At 51.6% G+C, this 16463-nt stretch overlaps 1 protein-coding gene across 3 annotated transcripts; it reads left to right on the forward strand.

Annotated features, from left to right (window-relative positions):
* The first annotated feature begins 4099 nt into the window (after positions 1-4099).
* LOC105076267 (keratin, type II cytoskeletal 73) lies at positions 4100-15489 on the forward strand. 3 transcript variants are annotated; one of them, XM_010964345.3, is made up of 9 exons: positions 4100-4606; positions 5835-6049; positions 6869-6929; positions 7557-7652; positions 8378-8542; positions 11173-11298; positions 11690-11910; positions 12914-12948; positions 13711-15489. In XM_010964345.3, exons 1-9 carry the CDS (start codon positions 4160-4162, stop codon positions 13965-13967), a joined length of 1623 nt encoding a protein of 540 aa, XP_010962647.2. In that variant the 5' UTR covers positions 4100-4159; the 3' UTR covers positions 13968-15489. The 3 variants fall into 3 exon arrangements, with proteins under 3 accessions (XP_010962647.2, XP_045379554.2, XP_045379555.2); XM_045523598.2 differs by having other exon boundaries at positions 13714-15489; XM_045523599.2 differs by lacking the exon at positions 7557-7652.
* Positions 15490-16463: the final 974 nt, after the last annotated feature.

Raw genomic sequence — 16463 nt, forward strand, 5'->3', positions numbered from 1 at the left:
ATTCACACCCCTTCTAGCCTGGCAGTTCTCACTGGACCTTTATTTCAAACTGAACTCCACCTGGAGTGTGGTTCTAAGATGTATTTGCTTCTCTTACATTTTTATCCTCATCCCTGGAGAAGGGGAGACCCATGAACTCAGATCTCACGTTATCTCCAGGTGGACGATCCACACTGGCTTTCCCAGGGAATGAGGTGGGGCCAGGCAGGCATGCCTGCCTCCTCCGGGTCCCTGCAGATCTCCCTCTCCCCTCCCACCTTGGGTGAGCACCCAGGGTCTGTGAATCTTCCGGAGGACTGGATGCCCCAGAATGAGTCAAATGGGGCTTTAGAAAATCAAATAAAAACAAGTTTTTGATAAACCATGTTTGCAGGTTCCCGGGGTGATGACCATCAACGTGGATGACTGTGAACTGATAGTGCTAATGGAAAAGTGTGCGCCTGTCCATACTTCAGGACTAAAGTAGAAGTGGAGTTTTGCTTTTGCACTTGGCAGTGGTTGCTGCTCTTGCAGATCAACAGCGAGCTTCCTGCCTCTCCCAGCAATACAGCTGAGCCTTTGCTGAAGCTGCTGAAGCTTTTGCTCTGGTACCTCCAGGCATAGCTCTGTCTGCTCATGGTGACTCGGGGGACTGAGTGACACTGAGAAGGTGGGAAGAAGGTGTCTCAGTGTTTCCCCGCTGGGGTGCAGAGGGCTCCCCTTATGTATCTCCTGGAGTTGGCAGCTGGCTCCAAGTTCATGGGTTTGACTCCCTTGAAGCTGAAAGTGACAAGAAAATAAATCATGCTGTCTACTTTGGAACAGTACATCAAATGATCACTGCGGAGTCAGCAGGGTTTTCTAATTATTATTTACCAACTATCTGCTGACCAAGGCAATGCGAGGCATGTGTGATTATACCACCAAATCTCTCAGATAAGGTGTTTTCTGGCATCTATTGGTTATCTTTTTTCATTGAGTTTGAGATCTTCTTTGTTCTTGTTATGACAAGTGATTTCTGGTCAGAACTTGGGTCTTTGGGTCTTATTTTTGTTGCCTTCTTCTGACATTACCCTAGCAGGGGAACGGGGAATAGTGGCACCCCATTACTGCCAGGTGGAATGTGAAGCCTAGGTTCCCTACCTGGTGTCTGCCATCACTGATGGATCTGGGACTTGTTCCTGTCTGGTGGGGGTGAAAGTCCCAGCTCCCACCTTGGCCTTCCCTGACATCCCCAGTTGCCGGGGGAAAGGGGCAGTTGGGGTACCTTATAGCCTGATGGGTACAGAGTCCAGGATTCTTACTCTGCTTTAGCTGGAGAGCGACAGGGAGGGGCTGCAATGTTTTTTTGTGGTGTTTGTTTGGAGTAGAGCGGTTACTCTCTGTAAGTTTTCTGTCTTGCTAGGCTGCCCCATCCCTGGAGCTTTGGCTAGAGAGATTAGGCTTCTGTTGGCTTTAAAAAAAATCTATGCCCTCTTCTTCTAGGTTGCCACTTTCTTCTGTTCCAAGTCTGAAATACATGAAACAAATAGAAAACCCAGAGAACCCACTACCATGTCTTTCTTTGGCTCCTGAGGTCCCTAGCTGGCATACCTTCTTCTCTCGTCCTTTAAGAGTTTTCCTACATTTGTTTTATATATAATATCCAGGTTTTTAGTTGTTGTAAGTGGAAGAATGATGTTTACACCATTTCTTCTGCTAGAGCCATGTCAGAAAAAATATGTCTATTCTATTTTCTTGGATGAGAAATACTAAATATTCTTTTAAAACATGGTTTTATCCTGAGGCTGAGAGGAGTTGATTTTCTGCCTCCTTTGTGTTGACTCATTAGAGATTCCTGCCCTAGAGACCTGGGGAGAAACTAATGGCAGAACTGCCCCTCTGTGGGAACCGGGGCTGACTGAGTCATTGGGTGAAGATTAGATGAGGGTTCAGCTGGCATTGAACTTCCCCTGGTAAGGGTAGTGACAGGGTATAAGATGTAAGGGGCCCACTGTTTGAAAACCCACTAAGGGCAGTTTAAGGTAGGTGCTAAGGAGCCTGTCCTTAGGGGGAATGACTTTCGGAGGATCCTTCACCACTGATTCTGGGTGGTAGGTAACGAGGACTTGGGGAGGACAGGATTAGGGTCTTGTCCTCAGGAAACTTTCTGGCAGTTTGGGAGGGTTGGCACACACCTGGGATACAGGCAGAGACATGGAATTAGAGCAGACAATTGGTACAATCTGGGGATGCTGGCCAGAGAGGAGTGGCTGGATTGAGATGAGACAGAGAAGAGTCCCCAGGGGGCCTCTGTGGCAGGTTCCCAATGAGGGAAGGCCAGGGTGGGAAAGGGGAAGCAAGGCCCATGTGGGGTGAGAGGCTGGCTGCACTCACCCACTGCACTGCAGAGCTGGCATTCAGAGTGCAAACACTTGCTTTCAGCCCTTAGGGAGTGAGCTCAGAGCCCGTGACCACAGTTTGCAGTTTTGCTGAGACATGGGTCTGGATCACGTTCATCCTGATGCTGACATGTGGAAAGGGGCCAGTTAGGGAGCGATCCTGGCTGGGACACTCAGCATCCTCGTCACAGCACTGCCTTGCCTCGCTCACTGGGCCGTATGAAGAAATTGCAAAGGGATAAATCCTTGTGTCTAGTGAGAAAAGACTGAAAGGATTGCCAAGTACCATGCTGGTAGTGAAATTAAGACCATCTAAGAAAATGGTTCTTCTTAACTAGAAAATAGCTGTTTTGTATAAAAAAGAAGGGGAGGTTGAATTTGGCAATTGCTTGTTATAATAGCAGTAGAAACATCATAATACAGAATAAGGTCAAAATCTCTGCACAGAAATGGAAGCGAGAGATTGGTAAATTGAACATTATATGGAGGAAATTACATTCTGTGCATATGTTTGGGATTTGGGAATTGTGAAACTCTTGGTCACATACTTTGATAACATCAAGGGTCTCATAGAATTCAAATGTTTGTCCTCCTCTCTAGAATTGTGACCTAGGCTTCTGTCTTATTAATTCATGACCCCAGAGCCTATTACAGTACCTTGAACAGAGTCAGCCCTCAACACAAGTGTGTTAAATGAATGGATGGGTGAACGGACAAGTATGTGGCTGGCTGGCAGGCTGGCTGGCTGGCCGGCTGGCTGGCTGGCCGGACAATATACAAGGCCTGCAGAGCACTGAATGTGGGATCAGAAGATCAGTCAAATAGGTCCGCAAGGCTGGGGACTGCATTTTGTTGGGCGTTTGCGTCCCGTGGGATTCATATAAAGAAAGGCTCATGAAATGTTCATTGTCCTCAACTATTTGAGCCTTTGTTTTCCCATTTGTGAAAGGTGGATCCTCACATCTCCTTTCCAGGTCAAGTAGGTTAAATGAGCTTCTGTGTCTGAGGAGCTCTTTTAATGCTGGAAAGCCCTGCACCAGTGTCAGCCACCATGAAGGGTGACAATTCCAATATTTCAAGGTCAAGGGTAGGGGCAAGGGGAGGGTACAGGAACTAAGTCAGTGCGTGAAGGTGAAGGCATGCAGGGCAGCCTGGCTGGCCCAGAGGGGCAGGACACGAGCCTGGGAGGGCACAGCAGGGGCCTGCAGCCAGAGGGCTGGGCATGGATTCCTAGTGGGCTTGTGGCCCAGGGCCTTGGCCATCCATGAGAACTGTCTCCAGGAACCCTGGGAAGCCAGGTCGCGGAGTCTTTTCCTAACCACATAAAAGCAGTTCAGCCAGGGTCCCTGGAGCAGCCCATCTGATGCTTGTACAGTTGTGAGATCTCTCACAGATGATGCTGTCAATTAAAGGTCTCCCCTCTGCACCTCCGCAGTCCAGTACCCCCTGCCAAAGCCCTGGGGAGAGGCAGTTGAGGCTGTGAGAAGCCTCCCAGCCAAGATCTTTCTAGGGATAATTTGGTCAGCCTAATTACCCATGTTAATTAGATAAGACTCAAATTACAGGAGCAAGGCTTGCAAATCCCGCACTTTGGGGGATTTCAAGTTATTTACCTGATGTCTCTGATTTTGTTGGGAGAAAATGATTTCTTGCTCGCAGGCAAACTAAACCCGCAAATTAGGGCACTGTCTTCCTCCTGAGCCCTATAAAGCTCAGGTCTCCCGCCTGAGACCACAGGCTGGTGAACTGCATCTCATCTAAGGGTTAGCTGCTCTTTCCAGCTCTCTGGCCTCCCCAGCATGAGCCGCCAATTCACCTGCAAGTCGGGAGCTGCTGCCAAGGGGGGCTTCAGTGGCTGCTCAGCTGTGCTCTCAGGGGGCAGCTCGTCCTCCTATCAAGCGATGCACAAAGGGCTCAGCGGGGGCTTTGGAAGCCGGAGCCTGTACAGCCTGGGGGGCGCCTGGAGCACCTCCTTCAACATGGCCAGCGGCAGTAGACGGGCAGGGGTTTATGGTTTTAGCCGAGGCCGGGCCAGCGGCTTTGCTGGCAGCATGTTTGGCAGTGCGGCCCTGGGGCCTGTGTGCCCGACTGTGTGCCCTCCAGGGGGCATCCACCAGGTCACCGTCAATGAGAGCCTCCTGGCCCCGCTCAACGTGGAGCTGGACCCCGAGATCCAGAAAGTTCGTGCTCAGGAGCGGGAGCAGATCAAGGCACTGAACAACAAGTTCGCCTCCTTCATCGACAAGGTGGGACTTTCTGGAGAAAGCTGAGCCCTAGGATATCTACAAAGCCGTAAAGCCTGGCCACTCCTCTCACGGGAGCCAGACCAGCTCAGACTCCGGTCGAAAAACAGACTCGTAGCCCATATGATACACCCCAAACTATACAGTGAGGCAGATGGGGATGAATGGTGCCCTAGAGCAGTGGTTCTCCAAAGTGGTGCCCAAACTGGCTGCGCCAGCATCACCTGAGCACTCGTTAGAAACGCACATTCTCAGACCCCACGCCGTATCTACTGAATCACAAACTCTGGAAGTTGGGCCCGGGACCTGTGTGTTAACAAGGCCCCAGGTGAAGCTGATGCACCCTTGAGAACCACCGAGGAACAAAGGGGTAGGAGGGTTTTGGGAAGAGGAGACTTCCAGAGCTTAGAGGAGCAGGGGACACTTACCAGGGGTGACGGTGAGGTAGGGTGGTGAGGCATGAGTAGGAGTTTGCAGGATGGAGGTGGAGAAAGGCAACCTGGGGAGAGAGAGCAGTCACATGAAGAACAATAGGCCTTGTCTGGAGACTGGGGAGACCTTGGGTTTGGGTGTTGGGTGAACGGTGGCATATTGTGAAGAGCACAAGAAGAAGTTTGAACTTGACCCTGTAGGTCAGGTGGAACCATCAGGGGGTTTTTAGCAAGGGAATAGTATGATGCTTGTAGACGTAACTTGAGAAGGCTGCTTCTCCCCTTGGGGAAGTGCTCTGAGTTCACAGAGAACCGGACATAAAAGCCACACAGGAGAGCCCAAGACTCCAGATCAGCTGAGCACCTGCCTCTGGCTGGGCTGGGAGAGGCCATGACTGGGGAGATGGAGAGCAGGCAGAGCACAGGCCGGGCCACCAGGCCGGGCCACCAGGCCAGGAGTCAAGGTGCACAAGAACCAGTACGGGCCAGTTTACGTGTCTAAGGACTCACCCCACAGAGGGGGTCCAGGCTGACCATCAGCACTGGTCCAGGCAGGTGAGGACAGGTGCACAGGAAACAGATCTTGACTAGAGGGAAAGGAAGATGGTGAGGCCCCCTCCTGAGGCCACTCCCGCCCCCCAAAAGAGAACCTCGGTTGGACGAAGGGCCCGGATGGGGAGGGGTACAAGTGCCATTTTCTGAAGGATGAAGCTTATGGAGCATCAGAAAACACAGCCACTGTCCAGGAAAGGAAACCCTACGGCCTCTCACCATTAACTGTCTGTTGATTGGGGTTCCAGGTGCGGTTCCTGGAGCAGCAGAACCAGGTGCTGGAGACCAAGTGGGCGCTGCTGCAGCAGCTGGACCTGAGCAACTGCAAGAACCACCTGGAGCCCATCCTCGAGCGCTACATCGGCAACCTGCAGAAGCAGCTGGAGGCGCTGTCCGGGGACAGGGTGAGGCTGGACTCGGAGCTGAGGAGCGTGCGGGAAGTGGTGGAGGACTACAAGAAGAGGTGAGCGGGGACCCTGGGCCCAGGCTGACAGCTTCCCAGGACTGGGCTTTCCCTGTAGACACTGGGATGTCTGCCTCTGACGTCGGGGCACTGAGCTCAGGTGGGAGTGACCCGTCCTGAGCTCCTCTGCCCAGGCAAGATGAGGTCCTTCTCTTGGTGGCCAGGAGGGCTGGGCAGTGGGCAGCCAGCCTCTTGGGCAGTGGTGGGGCTGTCCTGGTGGGTGGCCGCCTCCTTGGCCCACTCCCTCCTGCTTCCCAATAGCGAGATTCCAAGGGTGAGTACCCCACAGCCTCTTGGGTCTTAAGCTCATCAGGTTGCCCCCAAGTTCCAAGGAACCAGGTAGGGCAGGGAGTTGGAATTTCTGCTGGGCTTCCTCATTTCCCTCAGGCCCTGGACATTTGGACCATGCTCTTCTGCCTGTCCCAGGGGACAGTCCATCCAGCTTCCTCGGGACTCATGCTTGGGGAGGCGGGTGGGGTTATTGGTAGCGGTGTCAGGCAGCCGGGTGACACAAGAAATGATGGCTGAGAGGGGCAGTGGCGTGTGCCTGGGATTTGGACACTGAGTGGGAGGAGGAAGAACCTATTTACTCTCTAGGCTCCAGAGGAAAGCTAGAGCCAAACCATCGGTCACTTGGTCCGGGAGGGCGTAACTTCCTACCCCACCCACAATGCTGGCCATATATTCCTAGTGAGTTGGGCAGAGCTGCAAAGATGTAGAATAATATCTGTCAAAAGGCATATAACATGGACATCTCTGTAGTCCTTTCACATGAGGACACACACACACGCACACTCTTCCCTCTGATGTTTCCTGCAGGTATGAGGAGGAAATAAACAAGCGCATGGCTGCTGAGAATGAATTTGTGGTGCTTAAGAAGGTGAGGAGAGGGTGCGTGCCCCTCGGTCCCCCAGGGAGTGGAGTGTGGGGGGCACGGGAAGACTGGGGCCTGTGCTCCCTACAGAAGGGCCTGGAGCCGAAGTTCCAGAAGAAGGTGGGGGGGGGATTTGCAGTTTGGGGACATCCTGGGACACCTTGGTGTTTATCTAGCACACATCGCTTTGTCTGTTCTGTGTTTTGTGTAAATGGGCAGAAGCGCAGATGTGGAGGTCCCTCCCCGGGCCATGCCCAGGGTGGATTGGAGAACAGGACATCTTTGAGACAGGGTGCCGGCTTCCCCCTCCAACTCAGCCTGTCTTTGGCAAACTGCCCTTGGCTCTGACTGACCAACCATGTGGGGGATAGGGCTTTTTTCTGTATCTTTGAAAATAGAGACAGTAAAACGATTCCATCCTTGGATGAGGCAGAAGGAGTTCCAGGGGCATGAGGGTCTTGCTCAAAGTCTCGCAGTGAGTCCTGGGTGGAAGTCAGGTTCCTGCCTGTTGGGTCTTGACTCCATTCCCTGGGGCAGCCAGCCACAGAGTGGAGTGCCGGGGTGCCAATTTCTTGGAAAGCCCTGTCTGGGCTTGAAGAAGGGTGATGTCAGGGGGTCTCTGGGTTCCCTTAGGACGTGGATGCAGCTTACATGAGCAAGGTGGAGCTGCAGGCCAAGGTGGACGCTCTGGACAGAGAAATCAAATTCTTTAAGTGCCTGTATGAGGGGGTAAGTGTCCCCCAACCCCACTCCCAGCTCTGCCTTGTGAAAGGACAGACATGTGAATGAGCGGTTACTTATCAGGAAATTTAAGAGTGCAGAGAATCTCCAGCATTTGGAGACTGGGAGCTCTGTAGATCAAAGCAAGAATGACATTTAACCTGATACCTCCAACTGACTTGTGCCATCAGTCACAGCCTGGCCTCCAGATGTCCCAGTCTCACATATTTCTGGAAGCCATGGGGCCCTAAGGGGCTCCCACTGATCTTCAGCCAAGCACATTCTCATTTCTTCCTATCTTCCCTCTGCTGCCTGGGTTACTTCCTCAGGTCTTAAGTATGCATCCCCAGGGATGGATGTGGGAAGTCCTCACACCCTTTCCACCATGTCTATGACCATTTGTCTGTTGGCCAAGCTTCTGTGAGCTCCCAGGTCCTTAGTGTCTCCTGTGTGGTGGCCCAGCTGTTTCCCCTCTGCCTTTTCCTCTCCTAACCTGTCTCAGGTGACAGACACAGGGGTTTTTTTCATCTTGGGCTTCTTCAAACCCATCCAGCAGTTTTCAGATGTGCTGTTGGAACCTCTGGACTGGTGGGCTCCATCTTTGTAAGTTTTGGGGGGTACAGCTTGCATCTGTTTGGGAGGGTCTAGAAGCACCCCTGCTGGGGCAGGTCCATCACCTTGGTACCTTCCTCTGCTCACAAAAGGCATTTCAGGCTTCCTTGTTTCCCCTGCAGGAGATCGCTCAGATCCAGTCCCACATCAGTGACACATCTGTAATCCTGTCCATGGACAACAACCGGGACCTGGACCTGGACAGCATCATCGCCGAGGTCCGTGCCCAGTACGAGGAGATTGCCCTGAAGAGCAAAGCTGAGGCTGAGGCGCTGTACCAGACCAAGGTGGGGCTGCATGCCTCCCCAGAGTCACGTGTTCTGGGGTCTCTGGTCCAATCCCATGACCCACCATGGCCCCCTTGCTCTCTGAGAGCACAGCATGGTTCCAGGCACTGGAGGAGGAGACAGCTCTGACCTTACGATCCACTGAGACCGCGCAATCATGAGAGGACACATACAGCTGAGTTTAAATGAACGTGTTGTAGCATCATGAATGCTAGCGAGACAGAGGTTAGGGAACTATTACTAGGTGGGGCAAGTCAGGAACAACGTCCTTGGAGGCAGAGAGTTTTGAATTGAGTCTGGGAAGGAGGAAAACATGGGTAGTCAGCATCTCAACCCCCTCATTAATTACAATAAATTACGGGGTCTCTTCAGTGTGATCTGAGACTGGGGAACTCCTACCTTTCCATTCAAGTCCAACTCCAAGGAGAAAGGGGGAGTTTGAGTCCCTTAGATCTTAACTCCTCTAATGGGTCGTGGGTGGGAAAATGAGTCTTTAGATAACTTGGTTTCTCAGATCAAGAAGGCGGCTTCCTAATTGTCCTTTCTGTTTATCAGGATCCTTCTCAAGGGAAATCCACACTCTTGAGACCTTATCTTGTCCCTCCCCCTGCCTCCTTGCTACCCCAGGAGCAGAAGGACTTGACCTGCAGAGGCGGGAGGGAGGGAGGGAGACTTTCAAGGCCTAGGAGACAACTCAGGCCAGGGCTTCTTGAGAAAAGTTCAAACTCAAGTCCCCAGTTTCCAAATCCCTCTACATTCCTGCTGCCAGCCAGAATCGGAGGTGGCCATGTGGCCTTACCCCTCTGGATTGTTAATGACTAATGTTTAACCCCAGGGTCCTTCTGGAAGCGTTAGGCAGGTCTGCACAGACATGACTTGGGATCAGTTGCTGCTTGAGGTTAGTCACACGTGCACTTCTCCGGTCAAGGGCAAGCGCTCACCGAGCAGAATGTCATCAGTGTCGTCCTAGCGACGGAGTTCTGAGGGCTTGTTGTTGTTGTTATTCCCCTTTTGACGGGAACGTAGATGGAGGAGCTGGGGCTCAAGGAGTCTAAGTAACCCGCCAAGGCCATTGAGCTGCTAAGTGATGGAGCTGGATCTGAATCTCCATGGCTGACTGCCAATTCCATGGCTCTGGTTAAGATGCATTTAGGATAAGGGCTTGGGGTGGGCTGGGAGCTGAATGGCAGGAGTTTGCTCTCAATTTGCCTCGGGAGGAGATGGCCTGGTATCAGAACTGGGGAGTCAGTGCCTCTGTTCTGGCCCATAAAAGATGGGGGCAGTGTGACCAGAAGCAGGAAAAGGCCGCCTATCCTGGCACAGTGTTAACTGCCCAAGATTAGCAGCAAAGATAAGACACAGGAGCACAGTGAGAAGCCCCCCTACCTTCCAGGGGACTTGGTATCTTTAAGAAGGACCCTGAATCTAGGGCCACCCTGGGGCCAGATGAGAGACAACTGATAAGGCCAAGCACCCAAAGACAGACAGGCAGTTACAGCCACCAAAGTTCTGAATGTTACGTTTTTTTCTGTTTCCCAGTTCTGGGGTAGAAGTGACGTGCTCTCTGTTGACTATTCAATGGATGACATCAAAGGCAGGACTAATCCCAAACTAGTAGATGACCCAAAATTCATGACTGTTGGTGCTGGGGTAGAGTGGAGTCTCCCCCTGCCACACACACACAGATACACACACACACACACACACACACACACACACACACACACACAATGTGTTTCCATGCTCAGCAAGACTGCCAGTAACCTAGGGCCCAGCGGAGCTATGAAGGGAGGAAGTCACAGAAAATACAGGGGGGCAGCCCATCAGCTCCCTCTTTGTTTCATGCGCGCATGCATTCATTCATTCATCAGACCTACTTTGAGTACCAGCCAGACCCTGTACTAGGTACTGGGAATTCAGAAATAAAATAAGAGGTCCCTGCTATTCAGTCATTCTGGGTTTAATGGGAAAGACACAGAAACTGCTCACAGTACAGTATCATAAGACCTATGGACCGGTATGCTGGGGGCTATGGGCACAGAAGTACACCCAACTCGGGGATCGAGGAAGGCCTTCTGGAGGAAATGAGTCTGCACTGGCCGAGTTGGAGCTGGCTAGGGCAAAAGGGAGGGTGAAGGGGAAGGGTTGTCCAGCTGGAGGGAGAGGCTCATGCAAAGACTCAGAGACTTGAGAGCACACGGGGAATTTCTGGAACCTGGGACTATTTGGCACGGGTGGAGAGCCAAGGAGGTGACAGGTAGGGGAAGTGAGAAGTAAGTCTGGAGAGGCTGGTGGATGCCAGATCTCCAAGTACGTTGTGCCAGGCTAGGAGTTTGAATTTGGCCTTGACTTTGAAGGGCTATAGGCAGAGGAGTTTCATAATTGGAGTTGTGCATTATAAAGTTGCAGCGTGGAGAGTGTGGGACTTTTCGATAGTCCTAATGGCCAAATCTAACTATCAGTGGTCAACTGTGCTTGAGGCAAGTAAATACATCCAATGAACAGATGGTTGGATGGCAGGCTGTTGAGAGGACTGGTGAAGCTGGGACCCCTGCCCACCTCTGCCACACTCCCTGGGTAAAGACAGTCTGCTGGTGAGCTCAGCTCCCTGTTTTGCTCTCTTCCTCTAGTTCCAGGAGCTGCAGCTGGCAGCTGGCCGACATGGGGATGACCTCAAATACACCACGAACGAGATCTCAGAGCTGACTCGGCTCATCCAAAGGCTGCGCTCGGAGATTGAGAGTGAGAAGAAGCAGGTGAGGGGTTCTGGGAGTTCCCGGCTCAGCCCCGAGGGAGGGGTGAACTGTCAGCACTGTCAGTCACATACATTCCCCCAGGCCCTTTTCCTCCTCTGGATCCTCTGCTTCAGAACCCCTTCCTCAAATGGAAGCCTTGCTCTCATCCCTCACACTTAGCTCCCACTTGAATTCTGGAACAACTGGAAGGGTCTTTCTGGAAAGCCAAGTGGCTGAGAATGACAAGCCTCCCAGTCCCGGGCTGACAAGTCCCCATTGCCATGGATGTGGCTTTGCCCTAGGAGGTGGGGCAAGATAGGGGAGGGTCCAACCACAGTGAGAACTTGGTAGGGTCTAGGGAGGCTCAGGGTGCCTCAGAACTCAGGGAGAGAAAGTACCTCCCTGCCCTCAGTGCTCCAACCTGGAGATGGCCATTGCCGATGCTGAGCAGCGGGGCGACTGTGCCCTGAAAGACGCCCAGGTCAAGCTGGACGAGCTGGAGGCCGCCCTGCACCAGGGCAAGGAGGAGCTGGCCCGGATGCTGCGTGAGTACCAGGAGCTGATGAGCACCAAGCTGGCCCTGGACATCGAGATCGCCACCTACCGCAAGCTGCTGGAGGGCGAGGAGTGCCGGTGGGTGATGGAAGGGATCTTAGAATGTTGGAGCTGGAAGGACTTTTGGAATCCTCTGACTTAATTTCCCAAATGGGAGGTTGAGATCAGGCTACTGGAGGGGCTGGAAATGCTTTTCAGGTCACCCACAAACATAGTCTTAAACGGCATCCAATAATGAGAGAGCGATCTCCTTTATAATTCTCCTTCCCGTCTTCAGGCTATGATAGGGAGAAAGCTTCAGTGTGGTGCTGTTGTGTCTTTAACACCGCCGTGACACTTGCAAATATCCCAATTTAGTAAAGAGAAAGCAGATCCTAGGTTTAGAGTCTCTGGGCAGACAACAATATATGGCCAAAAAATTTTTTTTAATTGTTTTATTTTTATTATATTTATTTTTACTGCTACTGTTTTGGTCTTTTTTGTTCAGGTAGTACTAGTTTCTATTTACCCCGGTGATCTAAAACTTCCTTTTAAGCCAAATCGTTTTTGTTTTAAAAGGCAGAATCAAAGAAAAATACTAAATTTATAACAGGATGAGTTGTCCATGGTCATAGCAATACCAGGAAGGGTGGTAGATGAAGCACTGACATTTGAAAACCCCTGTTTTAACCCAGCACTATTTTATAAATAAAACCCAGAGAGAAGTTACTGCTTCTAAAATCGTACAGTGAGTTCCTTAGGGGCAACTCCCGAGGCTCATATTTCCACACGCGCACTTATTTGGGCAGTAGACCCACAGGGGGGAAGCAGCGAGCTGAAGAGGAACTCAGTGGGAGGGCATCCGGGAGGCAGTGCCGCTGCTGGGGGCTCCGGGGTTGCAAGTCCGTACATCTCTGAAGTGGGAGGAGCGGGCTGAGGAAGGAGAGAGAGGAGCTCAGAGACACGCAGGCGCGGTGCATGCCACCTGGCCAGCTGAGGGCTTGTGGAGGCCGAGCTAGGCTGGCTGATGACTTCAGGCTGGGGTGAGGGTAACCTGGGTGCCACACGATAGAGAAGCAGCTGTGTTTTTCTCCCCATGCAGGATGTCTGGAGAATACACCAATTCTGTGAGCATCTGTGAGTAGTTAACACCCCTGAAGGAATATTTTTAGCCCATTAATGAACACAAAGTAAGTGGTCCTCTACCAACAAGACCCCCATGGAACAGCCTGGGTTGTGCCTGGCAGAGCACCATTGTCGTAATCGCCTCCTTTGATGAGACCTGCTGCCTCTTCCTCTGTGGAGTCAGCTCCCCATCGCATTCTGACACTTCACATTGACCCCTTCCCGGAAATCTCAGCCATGCTAGGATGAGATTCTCCCCATTCTCTTCTGCCCCACCCCGGCTTTCCTGCGTGACAGAAGCTGGGAGCAGGAAGAGCGATACCTCCTGACTCTGATAGAGACCCGTCCACAGATTCACTGCATAATCAGTTTTGAGCTGCCCCACTGGTCTCCTAAGATAAGCTGGCAAAACCTCCCCTAAGTCAAGCAATCAGGAAATTCTTTGAAAAAAATTAAGAAAGTATTCTTAAGTTAAATGCCAGACTTGTCGGCTTACGTGATGGTTGGACATCACCTGTCCTTTGAGGGAAGCTGTTGCTACTCCTGTTTGTTAAAACAAAGAGAAGGCTCTGGGTTTCGGGGTCCTATGGGATCTGGGCTGTTTCTCCTGGTGCTTGAGCAGCTCAGGAGTTGAGCACGTGCCACTAAGACCACAGTTGATGGCGAGTGTTAAGAGGGAGGCATTTTGCTAGTTGAGGCTGGGAGGCTGGAGAGGACTTCGGGTCTTCCCTGACCTGGGACACACGCTTATCCTTCCTCCCCCATCCTCCACAGCAGTCATCAGCAGCTCCACGGCCGGGACCGCGGGCGCAGGAGCCGGCTTTGGGTACAGCGGCGCCGGCGCCTATGGCTACTGGCCCAGCTCTGTTGGCGGGGCCTGCGGCATCACACCTGCGGGCTGTGTCACTGGCAGTGGGAACTGTAGCCCCCGTGGGGAGGCCAGAAGCAGGCTGCTGAGTGCAAATGAATTCAAGGACCCACCAGGAAAGACCCCAGCTCTGAGCTCACCCACCAAGAAAACCACAAGATAGAGTGAAGCAGTCGTCTGGGCACCTTGCTCTGGTTTCTCCTGAACCCTCTTTTCCAAGAAATTCCTCTGTCACGCATGTTACCGTCATCTCCTTGCTTTCCTTTGCCCTAACATTTCCTCTCTTTGCAACTCCCTGCCTTAGTCTTTCTTCATCTAGAATCAGGATTCTAGCCCCTTCTTCTGCCTCCATCCCAAGAGACCTCTCTTAACCCAGCCTCCCCTTCCTGAAGCATTGCCAAGGACAGAGACCCGAACCTTTCTCTGGACGGCATGCCCCCTTGCCGAGGAAGGCTTTCTTTGAAGGGCAATCCCAGTTGCTCTGCTGCTCCTTCCATGCCCTGGCTTAGGTAGTTGTTGGGCCATGTGCCCCACGAGATTGCAGGTCCACGGATAGACCTGCAAGGACCGTCTCCTGTTAGAGCCACATCAGCTCTGGTTGTCACTGTTCCTGGCCTGTCCGGCTGGGAGTACCCCTGCCCGCTGGTCCCATCAACGAAGGGATTTGTGCTCAGTATTTGAGTTCTGGTCCACATTCAAGCTTCTCTTCCCTGCTTCCCCATCTCACCAAAAAATCCATACAACTCATGCAGGCCTGGGCTGCTTCTCTGTCCTAAGGGAATCCTTGTCTCACACCACACCTCTTCTGTATGTAGAGGTCAGCCACTTGGAACACAGGGCATTGAAGGTCCAGCGTCTTCCAGAGTCCCAAAGTATCTTTTGATCTGGCTGCAAGAGATCCTTGCATGGACAGCAGGCCCCACCATCACCAATACTGGATTTGGTGACACGCAGGATTCATCTCTGTCCCCCATCCCCAGCAGAAGCACCTTCTAGGTTGTGCTTTTCTCAGGTCAGTGCTCCAGTGAGTGGGCACCCTTAAGAACATTCAGATGACCAGCAGAGGGAGGGAGCCAACAACTGTCTTGTGGCAAGATTTAAAACCGGTCAAGAGGCAGCAGAAGGCCACTTCCAGAAAGCCTGGTACTCTGGTTATGGCTCTCCCTTGTTTCCTGGGGAAAGGCCAAGGGTAGATTCTCTTTAAAGTAATGACCCATGTTCTCTTGGTCCTTGGTGACATGTCACCGGGTTGAGTATGGATGGGATTGTCTATGTACGTGTGTATGAGTCGTGTTTAAGCAGGGGGCCATCTCTGTTTCACACCACTCGGTTTCCAAAACACTCCTGTGCTCAGAGATTTGTCATAGGTCCCCAGGCCACGAGGATGTTGTCAGGATGGGACAGGAGACAGACAAAGTTAGAGGCCAGTGCACATTCAGGCTGGGGTTCCCAGGTGCATCAGAGCAGGGTCACTGTGGGTCCAGAGAGAGTCTGAGAGTTCAAGTCAATAGACTTGAATTCAGATTCAGTCCCTGTGACTAAGTGATGATCATGAGCGAAGCTCTCAATCTTTTTGACCCTCGTTTGTTTTTCCAGCTATAAAATAAGCAGAATTATACCCCCAGGTTGTTTTGTGCAATTCCTGGTAAAAAGTTCATGCCTAATAAATGTTAGTGGAAATGGAATCTTGTCTTCAGTCTTTTTGGTTCAAAAATGTAATTAGCTCACTGAAAGAGGTGTTTGGTTGCTGTTAAAGCAGTTCACAAAATCTAAACTTTAAAGAAACCATCTTATAAATGATATGCAGTTTATTTATTGCCTAAAGGAGAACTGGCTGGCAGAATAACTAATCTCAAGGAGGACACTCTTGGGACCACTAAAAAAATTGTGACCTATTCAAGGAATATTTAGTAAGTATCATGTGCCTGGTATGAGTTAGCACCGGGGACATAGTGATCTATAAGCTGGTCCATGCTCTTGATGGAAATGCAACCATAAAAATGTAACTATAACACAGATAAGATATTGGCAACACAAGAAAACACAGAGGCGGCACAGAGGAGGGAGTAGGCATGGTAGCCAGAGGCACTAACATGGTGAAATTAGCTCGTGGTTGCTGGAGGGGGAAGGACAGGCTGAGGAGTTTCGGCAGGTGGAGAGGGAGGGGGCAGCAGCACCTGGTGCTGGGGAGGCAGGCACAGCCAGGTCAGAGAAGCCCTTTCAAGTCTGCTAAGGAGCTGGGGTTTCACGCTGTAGAGCTCATGGGAGAAGCTACAGATGGACTAGGTGAGAGTCCCCCTCTGCCACTCCCTCACTGAGTGACTCGGGCAAGCTACTTCTGCGCCACGAGCCTCAGTTTCCTCCTCTGTAAAAAGGAGTCGCAGTTCCCTCATGAAGTTGCCACGAGAATTACATTAAATGAAAGAATGTAGGAGAATTATTTAACTTAGCGACTGCATGTAGTATGTGCTCAATAAACGGTTGCTATTAAACCGTTGTTACTGTTACCCCTCTAGTATTACTAGGACAGACTATTCTTCAAGAAGCCTAAGTGAGAGGGGACGTAGAAAATGTCTAATAGTGATCAGAAGATTATTTGATGAACAAGATAAAGAGTATTGGCTATTAAGAGATATTTCTACCATCCCACTCTTTGCTT

Source organism: Camelus bactrianus, chromosome 12 (genome assembly GCF_048773025.1).
Source record: "Camelus bactrianus isolate YW-2024 breed Bactrian camel chromosome 12, ASM4877302v1, whole genome shotgun sequence".
In the NCBI taxonomy this organism is placed as follows: domain Eukaryota; kingdom Metazoa; phylum Chordata; class Mammalia; order Artiodactyla; family Camelidae; genus Camelus; species Camelus bactrianus.

Bases quoted from the DNA above. Each gene is read 5' to 3' on its own strand.
- LOC105076267 (XM_010964345.3), top strand. From the start codon at position 4,160: ATGAGCCGCCAATTCACCTGCAAGTCGGGAGCTGCTGCCAAGGGGGGC. The intron at 11,911-12,913 runs GTGGGTGATGGA...CTCCCCATGCAG, and splicing joins CTGGAGGGCGAGGAGTGCCG to GATGTCTGGAGAATACACCA. The intron at 12,949-13,710 runs GTGAGTAGTTAA...CATCCTCCACAG, and splicing joins CACCAATTCTGTGAGCATCT to CAGTCATCAGCAGCTCCACG.